The sequence below is a fragment of the Cygnus olor genome, chromosome 1, assembly GCF_009769625.2.
Source record: "Cygnus olor isolate bCygOlo1 chromosome 1, bCygOlo1.pri.v2, whole genome shotgun sequence".
Taxonomy (NCBI): Eukaryota; Metazoa; Chordata; class Aves; order Anseriformes; family Anatidae; genus Cygnus; species Cygnus olor.
In genome coordinates this window covers 24,801,615-24,816,370 of record NC_049169.1, presented here as the reverse complement: position 1 = coordinate 24,816,370, position 14,756 = coordinate 24,801,615, and the positions used below count along the sequence as shown (strand labels likewise).

Genomic DNA, 14,756 nt, shown 5'->3' with positions numbered 1-14,756 from the left:
CATATTCCACAAAGGTTATATACTCACAGCAATATTAGAAGACAGTACATTTGTCAGGATCTATTTATTATTGGCATATGCAATTTATTAGCCCGTTGACCTACGAGATATTATTTACCATAGGCAAACTAAATACTGTGCTTTTAAGAAACCTGTTTAGAAATGATTTGATGTTTATTTGGAACATATTTACAAAAAGGACTTTTATGTGTTAGCAATAAATAATCCCGATATTCAAAATGTCAGTGCTCATGCACACACCGACAAGATGGCTGCATGCTTAAAAATATTATTTACAGTACAGTCTCCTTCATAGCCCTCTCTCTAATAACAGCAGAAAGTGCATTTTCTTCCATTTTCTTTCTTTTTTCCTTTTGTTTTGATTTAGTCTTGCTTCTGAGGGATACAGCCTTCCATCTCAACAACTTCTGGCCAACCTTCATATTTGTTTGTATCCTTGTTGTTCTTTATATGCTGTAAATAGAAAATATCAATCTACTTTTAATGTGAAGTCACTTACCCTGTTGCTTTAAGTATGGCTTTAAAAGACACTTCTATGTAATTATTTTCAGGAAACAGACAAAGAAGGTGGTAGTATTAGCCTCTTGTGCTTTTTAAGTATCATCAAATACAACAGCCTCTCAGTACTCACCATCTAAAGTTGCTTGCTCAGACAAGTATATGCTAAAAACAGGTGAATCTGACTAGTGAAAACATTTTTAAAATTTATCATGGATGTTTATTCAGGAAGAGAAACAAGCAAGGAAAAGATCAACTGCCAAGAGAACATAAACCACTAGGTTTAAGTTAAATAAGGACACTAAACTTACAGGGCACAGAAAATAAATAGTCAGATTTTATGAAAATTACATAAGGCTGAATGTTCATTATTATTATTATTATTATTTTTTAAATTAGGGGTTTATTTTTCCAAGAGGCAACCATCTGCTGTCAGGTAAGACATTACTGCCTCCAAGAGTTTACCATTGCTCCTACGCTAGTTCCCACTCCCTTAAAAGCTGGCAAAAAGAGAACAGGCTTGCTCTCCACGTACAAAGCTACCTTTACTGGTAATTAAAGGCAGCAATGACACATGTTGAATTGCAGCTATTAAAGTATGTGGATTTGTTTAATTTCACAAGTTTTCCTATGGCAGCAGTAATTTCTGACAGAAGAGCAAAGTGAACAGCCGGGAACACGAACACCTTAACTACCACTCATCTATCAGAGGTTAGCAGGTCTAAAAATGAGTGTTATGCAGTAAATTTTGAATTATCAGTTTAATTGAATCCATTAAAAAGAATTAATCTAGTTATTGGGATAATAAAACCCACCTACATAAGATTTTTTTTCTTATTTGCGAATCATGATGGAATCATTTTGCACATTTAAAAGGGGGAGACTAATCAAGGAACAAATTTGAAAATAACACTGTGTGCCATTACTGCAATATCCATTTTGGACAACCTCAAGGCATTTATAAAACATGCTAACCCTTCATTAACGTAAGCTGTTGAATTCCACTAAGTTATAGAATAACAGACCTGTTCAAATGGACTTTTAGTCTTAATTCCTTTTCCACCACAGAAGACCCAGTTGTCTCTAAAGCCAAGGTTAGTGATGGACGTGCTTCCCAATTCAGCAATCAGCTTCCGTGCTTCCTCATTAAGCCTTGAACAAAACAGAGAAATTCAATATGTAAATAAAAATACATGTTCTCAGAGCTTTTATTGTTCAATGCACCATTCAGCTTCAATCTGATTAAACGTAGTTTAAGTAAGCCAATACTGGGAAAGATCTATTTTTCATAATCAGGTAACGATAGTTCTGAAATAAGCTGATCTTATGAGCTCTGCTCTTTGATATTATCATCTCAAGCAACCAGCACACAAACCTATCAGTACACCAACAAAAGCCAAGATCCCTATCTTATGAGGATTTATACATACAACTCAAGGAATTTTAGCAATTCTCCCGGCAGCTACAAAAAGTCAACCTTTAAAGTAAACACTGTTTGCAGACTCAAGTTGAAGCCTAGATAAAATACAAGCTCTCTTAGGTTAAAAGAATGACCTAAATACACAAAAGAAGTTCTTGTTTGCTCAAGTCAATTAATTTAAAATTCAGAATGCTACCCCACAGCACGGTTCAGTGCCTGTAGGTCCGTGTAGGAAAATATGGAAGGGAAAATTATTCTGTAGGAGACAAAACCTCCAAACAGCAGCTCTTTATTTCTTCCTACCAGTTACTATATTTGCCCGATTACTAAACATCACACACAACTTCTGATTATTACTACTTACTGAGATACAGTTGTGTGACTCACTTTAACAAAAATGATAAAAAAAATGATTACTTAATTTACTTTGGAGGTTATTTGTACCACCCACACTTCAAGTTTCTACAGCATTAGTGCAGCTTATATTTAAATAAAACCCACAACCTCACAATATTTTTTTTTTTAATCTTTTAAACATGATGGTTCTTCACATTTTTAGTTGCTTCCAAGCACTGGCATTTATGATTAATATCAAGTTTCAATGGCACGGTTGGGGCTATTTTTGCAATATTACTAATGAGTACTTCCTGGCTATCAGAAAGAATGGGCCTTCCTGTTTAGCTTTGAAAAAATGCCAGCTGAGACATGATTACTGAAACAAACTAACTGTACTTATCTAAATATTAAGAAACAACAACAGCTGGGAGATCCAGCCTTGTGATAAAGAAACATTATATTGCTTTCTTCTCCCCAAAGTAGTGAATGTACAGACCCTTTCAACCATTTACTGCAAATACCGCTCCTTTCAAAGTCAGCATTTTGTCATAGGAAAGCTACTCCTACATCAGAGATAGGTTGTAGATAAATTGCATCAAAAGAGGGAAAAAAAAAAAAGAACATACAGAACACATTAAGAAGTTAAATACGTCTAAAACAGGAGGAAAAGAAAAAAATCCTTATTTTTCACTACAAAAGTAATCCTTTTGACAGTATGACTTAAGTATGGAATAAATCTATTCTTTAGATTTGTATTGTAACCCCAATACAAATTTCTACAGTAATTTTACTATCTATTAAAGATGATCAAAGTTGAGAAGATTGGAAGATACTGCTGAAAGAGTACTAAAACCTCTTATGATATGTCTATATTAATAAATTGAAAAGCTTGATAGTGGAACAGTTCCAAACTTTGAGGCCAACAAGCATGAGGCTCACGCCAGTAAAATCTCAGACCTCAAAACAGGAAGGGTACACGTAAGACTTAGTAGCAATGGTCTGTGCACATTTTTAACTACCAAACTCTGTCTTGGAGTTGCTCTGAGAAAAGTGCTGGATGAAACAGACCAATTTCCATCAGAGGGTGTGTTCTCACAGCCATGTCACATTTGTCCTACACTGTCTTCTTGTTGCATCAACACCTTTTCTCTGATGGGTTAAAAAATCAGCATTTATGATTTGCAGAAAACACTTGGGATATTTCTGCTAATATGTCTAATTTAACATATATTTTATTGTTTCTTTGTTGTTAGGGATCATGAAAGTATAGAACTAAATCTATGTAAATATCACATCAGCATCATTAAATTAATCAACTGAAAGCATAGTTTCAAATCCCTTATCTTGCAAGAACAAAGCTTTATCAGAAGTGGTTGTGTGATAAAGAATGCTTTTCTTTTTTTCTTTTTTTTTCCAAGTACAAAACAGCATTTAAAATGTTAAGCAATATTAACTGTATAAATCAATGACATACTTGGTTGCACCATCATCATATGTTCCCATTAACACTATGGTTCCATCCTGGATAGACTTAAGAAATTGAATAAATGGTGCCACATCTGGAAAGAGAGAACAAAAAAAATCATATAAGCAGCAATCATTAGATATATAAATCTAATAACCTGCAACATCTATTTAATTTAGACATTGCTAAATTAATAAGTATTAATATTTATAATTGTACTCATACATTTATAACAAGATCATAAGTGTGAGGAAGATAAAATGCACAAGGAAGAACTCTCATTTTATAAAAAGGGTTTCATCTATACTGTGTAAAGACATACCTGCTAGTGGGAACTTCTCAGGAGAATAAGCAGGTGTGATTAAATGCACCATTCTCCTCTTCTCTCCCCCCATCCCCAACTATCTGTGTTTCTCTAAAGTTGCATTCTCTTCACAATTACAAAGGTTGAGGCCAAGCTTAAACCACCACAGCAAACGTACCCTAAAGGGGGCACACACAAGTGCACACACACGCACACAGTCAGGTTGTTTCTCTCTAACCATCTAGGATAACTGCGCTTACCTCCTCCCCACATGTCAAAGAATTTAGTGTCTAATGGTTCTCCTGTTTTACCTGAAGAGAAAGAAATATGTGGTTTAATGAAATAGCCAAAGGTACTTCACAGACAACATGCCCAATTCCTCTTAATGACTGTCAAAGAAAGTACTGAAGAAGACACTATATAAATCATCAAGTACTTCTATCTTTCATGAAGATTTCTCCTTAAACACTACAGCCATTTGTGAAAAAGCTAAGAGAGGGAAAAAAATAGAAGATGCAAACTTCTGATTTTACTTCAAGTGGAACATAAAAAAAAACAAACACAAAACACTCAAAAAAAGAGCAATAAAAAATGCACTTAGCTTTTTTTTATTAAAGGCGCATTTTGCAAAAAAGAGATAGTGCAGTTATAGTTTGCTTTTAGTACCACACAGGAAGCAAGAAAGATCAAAATTACACTGCATGTTCTGCTAGAAACTGCAAATTCTTAGCTGATTTAAACTTCTAGAACAAATAGAGAAGAAAGTGAGTATTATACGTTCATCACCATTTTGACTGTGCTGTCTACAACGTCAGTATTTGATGGAAGGTAAAGTTTTGTTTTTAATAGATACATCATATAAAATCTGTAAGACGAGAAAGACTGGCAGCTATATAATACAGAACTGGGAGGTTTGTTTTTGAACAGACTGAGACAATTTAGGAGGGCAAAATAGGATTGAGTATTGTTCAAATCATGCTTTAGATAACGTAAACCTGAGTACAATCCAAAAATAATATGAATTTATATTGCTGTGAAATGACAAAGTACTATCTCGCTGCTACAAGAAATTGCTTCCTATATATTAAGGACAAAACTGTCAGTACTGGTGTTCAGTTCAGCTTTCAAGCTGACACACAGGTAAATTTGTTAACTTTTAACGGAATCCTGACTATACAACATGGATGTATTTGGGGACAAGATCTCCATATATGGACTAATAGAATATACTGTTTCAAACTAGGAAATAACGAACTGTCATTTTCATGTAGTAACACTGTTAAATAGGTTTCACTGAAAACAGTAAGAGAAGAATTTGGTGTACAGAATTTTATTAGTGGTGGCAATATACAAAATCAAGAGAGAGAGCCATTTTTTCATTCTATATGTACGTTATAAAGTTACCTGATGTATCACTAAGATAACGACAATGCAACTCCACATTATTATACATTTTCAGAAACAAAAATGCTCTGAGTTTTTCTACTTTCAAACTGTATGCTAACAAAAATGTGGAAGTGCCAAAATTTGACATTATCTCAGTACTGAATACTGCTGAATACTGCCTCTTCTCCTCCTCTTTGCCTTTCACCATCCCTTAATAGACCTTAAATTTCAGGAAGAATTTGAAAATGAAGACGCTGCTCACTTAGAACATCACTTACCATTGACCAAGGCCACATTTATTCCTCTGCCAACATTATTTTTAACTCCACTCATTAAACTGAAACAAAACAAACAATTTAATTTGTAATAGGACAATCTTCTGATATGTAGTATTTCAATTTTAAATAGGAACAATTAAATCGTAAGATACACATACTTGAAGACCATGTGCCCATGAGTACTTAAATGAAGCAAAATCTCCTACGTGCCCTTATGGAACCACTGAACTGAGAACAATAGATCTAATGTCCCTAATTGTACCTACTTTGCTTGAAAAAAAAAGATGATTAAATGCTCAAAGTATGTGTGTATTAAAAATGCCAACAAAAATTGAGCACTATCAATTCAGTTAAGGAAATTCCTTGAAGTTAAGGAGCCTGAAACATAAAGACCAATTTGAGGGGCTTAGCACAGCCACGTAACCAACATTTTAAGCTTTTTTTTAAGCATATGATGAACAAAATCATTAATGAGTGAATGACTGAACCAAAGTATTTAAAATGAATACTGAAGCATCACACTACTAAACAAGAAAGTCAAAGCAGATAGGTTTCCTATGACAGATTAAAGTACCTAAAGTCCAATGGAAATAGTTAATATATTGAAGGGACTTTAAACAGAAGTTGACTATAATCTTGGAGTACAATTAGACATCCCAACAAAACCACCACAATCTATGACAACATTGTTTGGCCAAAGCCAGAGCAGAAAAGGAGCTCAGAAAGTACAGACACACTGTGAAATGGAAGCTGTAAGGAAGAGCTAATGGGAATGTTAAGACTGTTAGCTACAGTGCCTTGGGCCACGGTGAGGGTACCACTCCAGTAAGAGGAAGCTCACAGACGACCTCATTATTTTTCACTGGTACTGTATGAAGATCTCTGTTCTACCTATAGGCCCTAAATATTCCGGCAGTACCACTCTGAAGCTAGAAGTAAAAGCGTTAACATAAGCAAGGAGAAACAGGAATAAGGATTGAAACCCTACGAAGACAGTTAAGAAGTCTTCAGCTCAGTTTTAAGAAAGCACTTCAGCATAAGCATAGTGGAGCATATCTCATCAGTTCCAAACATACTTTAACGAATGTGTCAATTCCTTCCTGACCAGGGTTGCTTTGACTTCCCCAGCTTGCTCTCAGAAGGGGCTGGCAAGCTTGTACAACCCTGCTACCTTCAAAACTTTTTTCAAGTAATTACTTCTGTGACCACATGATTTTCAGGTCATGGCTGAGCAACTGTTCTAAGCTATGTTTCAGAAGGACTGCATCCTTGCACATACCACTGCAACAACCCATACTGATTCATTACTCATCCCATACTAATTCATTACTCATGAACCAGAAACAAGAAATGCTGTGTTACAAAAATAAGGATAGAACCTTCCTCTCTGATGTTGTCTGTTGCACTTAGGATGAAGATACAAGCCAAAATTTAGATCAAATTCAGACAACTCCATATCCGGAACAGACTGAGTATCAGCGATTTCAGAGAGGCAGTGAATGACTATCAGTTAATGGCAACTCTTCGTATGGTGACTTTGGTTTTAAAGAAGTAGTAACCAGAGATGAAAGATTCCATATTCCTCTGCCAACCCTCTAACATATCATCTGCCAAACATTTGTGATTAGAAGAGGACTAGTAATTTTCTTCTAAAATACAGAATTCAGTTTTGGTCAGTAGTGAGTTCCAGAAGCCTTTTAGCCACTGGAAGACCACTACTTCTGTGATCACATCATTTTCACATCATGTCTAGGCATCAATTCTAAGCAACAGAAACATATGGCAAATAGACTGAAAACAAATAACAAAACAAAACCAGTGAAGTTCTGAATGCATTCCTTTGGTCACAGAAGATTTAGTGAACTTTAATTTACCAAAAAGAGTAAGAGCTTTATTTCGTTTTTAACTACAATTCTCTGTAAATAAACACAAGTCAAAAAATTTCCAATACTGGGTTAATTAGGCACTGAAAAACCACACACACCTAACAGCTATAATGGACTTCAGATAACAAAAAAATCCTGCGAAATATGAATACCAGAAGTAAAATAATTATTAAAGGTGGATGCTGTAACATCCTGCTATAAGGTTACTGCAGCACAAATATGGAACTGGCTTCTTTACAGAAGAAAAACTGTATGGAGAAGTTGCTAGTAAAGAGGTATAACTATTGCTCCTTCTAAACCCATCACATAGCAACCACAACATTTAATATTTTGACAATGACTACAGTATATTGTTTTCTAGTTTGGATTATGCCCTTCCCATAAAGAAAAGCAAGACTATAACCAAACTTCTACAGACCAGAGTTCCCACCACAGTCCAAAATATCTATACAATAAAAAGGAAACACCGAGCACTTAAATGCACTGCAAATTATACCAGTAGTTCCAGTACTGTCAAACTAAATACACCCTTGTTTAATACCAAGCAAAAACCTACACTGTAAACATTACGAACAATTTATGAAACCTTGTTCCTGCTTCCTTGTCTTGGAAGCACAAAGAAGAATATCAAGAAAAATTCAGCAATCCTGACATAACCAGAAAAACGTGTTTTGCAGGATTGTCAAAAAACATCACTAAAAAAAGAGCTACTAAAAATAAAATAAGTCCCTTCACAGTTCTGAGATACTACTTTACACTCCTGAGATAGCTTGTGTGCTGTCACAAATACTAGTGGGTGTAATGTGAATGCTTTCTCACAGGAGGGCAGTAGTTTACCAGTTTTAGAATTCTTCCGAAAACTCACAATCAAGAAATGATGTCAGCTTTTGAAAGAGAAATCAAATGCATTATGAACAAAGGAGGAGATCATATAAAATTAATTAATTCTGCTGATGGACACTTCAGTAGACATTAAAAGTCCTCCTCACAAGGAATTAGCAAAGCTTTTTGCCAATCGAAACAGAACTTAAGACCCCAATAGTTGTACAGTAAGCTGTGCACTAATATTAAAAGAACAGAGGATTTCTTGACAGTCACTACTTTTCATCACTTGCTTCAATGAAATATTCTTATTTCTGGGGGGACATGAACAACAATCTCTCCTTAGTTAACCAGTAAGCAAGACACTTAAAAAGCCTACAGTCCTGATGTTAAAATACTACTTGAGTTTCATAACTTTTCATCAGTGAATCACCCTAAATCTTTGCAGATATTAAGCTTCCTAGCAACCAGGCTGAGATGCTGGCAAATTTTGGAACATGAATAAAAAATCTCTCTGCAGGGAGACTGGATAAGATTTTCCAAGGCTGTAAAGGGAACGAATGCTATGAATGAAGAGAACCGAGCAGCTAGCAATAGTTTTTTAGATCACATAAAAATATTTTTTAAGTTTTATTTTTATTAGAGAATAAAGTGATGGAAAATATAATCCAGTACTTACAGATTTTACAGACCTAAACACTAGCTGATCATTTATCCTATTTATGAGTTTTGCTGTTCACAGAAATGTTGCCATTTGCTCTAGAATTAGTGCTGACTGCTGCATGTGCTATCTGTACCACGCTGTACTTACATAGCATGGGCTGAGAAACAGCTAAACTGGGGTAGTTTAAATGTAGATGGAAGGCAAAGGCTGATTCTTAAAAAAATGTATCTATTACTTCTGACTATGCTAACAGCATGTCTTTTCTGCCACATGACATTCAAAATTGAGTGGATAGATTATATCATACAAAAATGGCATGCTGTGGGCGACAATGAGCAGTAGCAACCTAAGAGCAAAGAAACAGCCTAAAAATAAACATTAACATTCTAGTTATGAGGATTACTGAAAGTTATTCAGTTAAATACTCTAGACATGATATTGTTAACAATATTGTGTTAAAAATACTGTTATTAGAAATACAGGACTTGAATAATTTTTCAAACAGTTCCTTTCTTCAACAAGGCTAAGTGCCAGGTCCTGCACCTGGGGCATAACAAGCCCATGCAGTGGTACAGGCTTGGGAAAGAGTGGCTGGAAAGTTGCCTGGCAGAGTAGGACCTGGGGGTGCTGCTCGACAGCCAGCTGAACATGGGCCAGCAGCGTGCCCAGGTGGTCAAGAAGGCCAACAGCATCCTGGCCTGCATCAGAAATGCCAGCAGGACCAGGGAAGTAACTGTCCCTTTGTACTTGGCTCTGGTGAGATCGTATCTTGAGTACTGTGTTCTGCGTTGGGCCACTCACTACGAGAAGGATATTGAGTTGTTTAAGTGTGTGCAGAGGAGAACAATCAAGCTGGTGAAGGGAGTAGAAACCAAAGACTTATGAGGAGTGGGCTGAGGGAATTGAGGTTCTTTAGTCTGGAGAAGAGGAGGCCAAGGGGAGACCTCATCACTCCCTGCAACTACTTGAAAAGAGGCTGCAGTGAGGAGGATGTCAGTCTTTTTTTCAAATGACAAGCAATAGGACACAAGGAAACAGTCACAAGTTCCAAGAGAGGAGGTTTAGATTAGACATTAGAAAGAATTTCTTCAGGGAAAGGGTTGTCAAGCATTAGAATGGGATGTCCAGAGAAGTTCTAGGCTTCCCATCCCTGGAGGTACTTAAGAGAAATATGAACATGGTACTATGGTACATGGTTTAATGATGGGCTTGGTTGTTCACGTTGATGGTTGGATTTGAGGTTGAAAAAGACCTTCAAGATCGTAAATGATTTTATGATTCATTTCACAGTTCAATTTTGCAGTTTATTTACTTAATTGTGCTGATGTCAACTAACTACCAATCATTAAAATATTTTTTCCTTTTGAAGAAATGTGGTAAAGAAAAGTTGAAAACATGTTCTGTCACTGGTACAATGTAAACAGATACTTAAAAAAAAATGACTGGCAAAAGACAATCCACAGCAGTTTTAGCTGATTACATTCAATTAGAAGTATCAAAAGTAATTACTTCAAAAGACAGTTGTGCACTGAATTACAATTACAGACACAAGAATAAGTTACTTGGAGGAAAAACTGTATCTGACTGCATGAAGTCTCACTACTCCAAAAGCCTCTAAACCTAAAATAAACTGTTAGCTATCTTGCATGCATTAAAATTGCATACATCTCAGCATTTACTGCAGAGTATTAAATGCGTTTCATCAGAGATTAAGTTATAATGAAGTATAGTTTTTTCATGTGGTCATACTGTAGGCAAAACAAAATCTACAAAGAATCATTTAAATCAATGATTCTGTGCACAAAGCAATCCAAGGCAACAGTTGAAAGAGGTATTTTAAGACAACAGGTAAAAGTACTTACACGTTATCTTCTACGCAAATTTTAGGTCCAACTACATTTGCTGCTCCACTTGCCATTTTGAACGCAAAATGCTTTTCAGGACAAGCTTTAGAGATCCCACATTTGTATCTTGGAGGTTTTGTGGCTTTCAAAAGGAAATAAAACAGGATTTTAGAGAAAACCAGGAATTTAGGAAAATCAGGGAAAGAGGAAAATTACTTTCTGATTGCATTTAAAGTGTAATTAAGACTTTCCAAACTATGAAAGTTCAACGTTCTTTCTACTATTAGTGAAAGCCAGTCACAGCAGTAACACATGCATATGAATACTCACAGCGTGCAGCTGCATCCAATGCTGATCTAGCTGAAAAGCAAAAGAGTTTTTACAAGATGTTACTATTAAAATGTCTTCTGCTATAAAATATCCTATCAATTTAAAACCTTTCAATGCTTCTATAAAAATAGATTGGTTGAAATGAAGTATCAAATACATATGAACACTAGGCTACAATGTAAAAAACATTAATCTTTACATGGCAGAAAAATGAAAATAGTCAGGGAACATGTTTAGAAGAACTATCTTAATTTATGGATCGCTGATTAAAATAAAAAAACATGGAGATAAAAACTCAAAACAACCAGGGATCTGTGGAGGTGTGGGTGCTGAAGTGAAATTAATTCCTGTCTTACGACAGAATTTGAGCCAGTCAAAAATAAGTGCTACAAATCAGAACCTTCACAAGGATGTGATTCCTCTCATTCAACCCCGGAATTCTGCAGGTTAGGTGTATTTGAACCCTATCGTTCATGACTCCCTTTCTCAGGATGGGGAAGGACAAATGACATCACACATATCTACAGTTCATCTGTAATATGTAATGACACCTCTCTTCAATAATTATTAATGATGCCACTGGTGACTGGTTCAGATGTATGCCCACACTGCAGTAAGCTGAGTTAAACAACATGAACCCTATCCGTGTGCGCAAAATTAAAAGTCCCTTTCAAGATAAAGTTGGTTCAAAACATATACCTTGAATTTTACATCATCTAAGCTGGTAACTATTTTCTGCACAGAACTCAGCACATCTGAAATCTTTTGATTATTGCACATGGCAGTGTAACTATGTAAACAAAAAAATCCCACCCAAAGCACAGAATTTTAAAGTGCTTAAGCAACAGAAAGGCAGAGTGTAGAATTCCAGAGACATCATTCAAGTCACAGAGTTTACAAACCCGGACTATGACTGTAATTACCAGCAAGAAAAAAAAAAGGGTAAAAACGAATGCATACTTGGAAGGTGAGAGAATCAAACTGATTAATGAAGTAGGTTAAATATTTCATACGGACAACAGTATTAAAACACACAAAATTGATAAGAGTTTAAGTCAAGCTTACAGTAAAAGAATATGCTATTCTTGATTACGGCTCAAATAAATATTAACAGATGTTTGCAGAAAACAGTGACTTATCACTTACCAAATATGTGTCCTAAGTTTGCTTCCATTTTTATTTCAAACACTTGAGATATGACATAAAATGTCAATAAAAATATTGCTACAACTACCACCAACTTTGCAGCACCTATTCAGAAGTGGAGGAAAAAAAACAGTTTTAAAAAAATTAATCTGTAAGCGATAAAATTAAGTTTGTCAAAATCAACTACACGAAAAATTTGTATAGCGTGACATCAAGAGGAACTCAGAAACACAACGAGGAACTGTGGACTCACCGAACAGTAATCTGCACAAAAAACAACATCGCGATGTAAGATGCAACTGAGCCACTTCACCAGGTTGCTACACCAGATGTACCATGCTCTCAGCCATGAAAACTCACCTTGTTCTTTCTCCAAGCTTCATGCTTCTCTGACATCACAGTTTACCAACACACCTCAGCAGCCAGGAGAAACCACATACTTTTCTGTGGAAACCCAGCTTAACAAAATGAACTTAGCTGATTTTAGTGGCTGCTGTCCAAGTGGAAAGTCCTGCCCTCTCCATCCCACTTCCCTGTTCTTAGTCCTCTGTATCTGTTTCTCACTGTTTGTGAATACTCCCTTTCTTTTTTTCCCCCTCAGACTGAGATACCTCAGTTTTAACAGATAAACCAGACTGAGTGATTAGGGATCTGCTGATATAACGTAGCTTGTCTCCTTTGGTCAGTCAGGTCTGAGCATTACATAAAAATAATAAAAAAAATAAATAAATTACAGGCCTTCGACAAGAGTTACAAAACTTTGAAGATCTAATTTAAAAAGTAACAAAAAGCAGTTCCTCACCCCTGCCCCTTTTAATATGTTATGGTCTCAGATGGCTTGAAATTTTAACAAGCTTAACTTACGCCAGTGCTGAGCAGTCAAGCCACCTCCAAGAAAAAGAGCTGGAAGCACACAACCAGAGCAATTTAAATCTGAAATGGAACTCTGCCATTTTCTAACATCATTTTCAATATATTTAAAAAAAAACCTGTTTTTATATTCTTGTAAATTAATGACTGTCAGAGAAGTTAGGTGAGGAAGCGTCTGCTCAATCTCACCTTCCTGTCTCACCTCGGTATGCCAAACTGTTTGAAAGAAGCAACACTACAGCACACTTGTTTCTCAGATGGCCATCCAAATAAACTGTTCAGAAAAAAAAATGCACTCCTGCAATCTTAGATTAGGCTGTTCAGAAAAGCTTAAAATAGATAGATTACTCAGCCTTCAAAAGGATGAAAGATGTTAATCGATCCTTCCAAAGGCTAGAAAAGATAGAAGAAAAAGACTTTGTTTGCTCGCAGTTTGGACTTCCTCTCCTGTTTCACATGTGTGACTGTATACATACTACTATGTAGAAAAACACACATACAAACTTAATTTAAAAACATTACACTGGAGCTCCAAAGATAAATGCATTTGAAGGGAAACAGATGATCTGAACATAAATTAAGAAGTGGAAAAGAAAGGGCTTCAAAGCAACATTTGCTCGAAAAGACAAGATGGTACCAGATTTTGGACTGAGTCACATAGCAAGTGGTACTTGAAAAGCATGTTGTTTCAGCAGGTAGTAGGCGAGATGAACAAGTACTCAGTATGAGCACTAACCCTCCTCTCCACCTATATTCTGACCCTTTCAACTGAATTTTAAGTGCTCCCTCTAAGTGGGAGGCAAGAAATCTCCTTGAATATTTGTGTAGTATTTGAACCAAAACAAGCCTGTTTGCTACAGGTTAAACATTCTATATGAACCATCACAACTTTTTGTCTGTAGGTTTTAGTGACAAAAGTAGTTAGACAAAAAGAGGTTGGGGAAAGTCAGCCATCTTCCAGGTGATTTGGCAATCTTCTAAAAATCACAGCATTCTCCCAGTTCTTTATCAGCTTTGCTTTAACAGGTTGCTCACTGTTATACTTACTGATATTCCGTAAGTACATCGACTAACAACAACCTTAAAAATCAGGAGTAGTTTAATTCATCAATAACGTTAACGTGCAACCCTCTTGGAAAAGAGGATGTCACTGTCTCCTAGGAAAGCCAAAAGCTGATCCTTCTGCAACACAACTACCACTACCGCTTTTGATTAAAGTGCAGTGCATCAGAACGCCAAACCTGCTCAGTTGCCACACAAATGTAGCAGGCTATTCAACTGCAAGAAAGTGTCTAAAACAATATTTTCTTATAGTATTATTTTTTAATAACCGCTGTACCTTCTGTCAAGTCAAATCAGTTTCTCAAACACTGTACTGAAGTAACATACCTCTACTAAAGGCTTTTTATAGCTTTCAACCTCCCCATCACCATTCAGGAAGACACTACATTATAGAAGCGCATGGAACTTTTGGTTGCAGTGTGGG

General features: G+C 35.9%; 1 protein-coding gene across 5 annotated transcripts in view; it reads right to left on the bottom strand.

Annotated features, from left to right (window-relative positions):
* Positions 1–372: 372 nt before the first annotated feature.
* FAM3C (FAM3 metabolism regulating signaling molecule C) overlaps positions 373–14,756 on the bottom strand; it is a 28,808-nt gene continuing 14,424 nt past the window's right edge. For all 5 annotated transcript variants that reach the window (XM_040549911.1, XM_040549912.1, XM_040549932.1 and 2 more), the window contains exons 3-10: positions 12,401–12,505; positions 11,255–11,284; positions 10,943–11,066; positions 5,709–5,767; positions 4,305–4,355; positions 3,750–3,834; positions 1,545–1,671; positions 373–474 (exon numbers count right to left, since the gene is read on the bottom strand). In XM_040549911.1, coding sequence (XP_040405845.1) covers positions 385–474; positions 1,545–1,671; positions 3,750–3,834; positions 4,305–4,355; positions 5,709–5,767; positions 10,943–11,066; positions 11,255–11,284; positions 12,401–12,505 — 671 coding nt within the window. In that variant the 3' untranslated portion in view covers positions 373–384. The remainder of the gene's footprint in view (positions 475–1,544; positions 1,672–3,749; positions 3,835–4,304; positions 4,356–5,708; positions 5,768–10,942; positions 11,067–11,254; positions 11,285–12,400; positions 12,506–14,756) is intronic.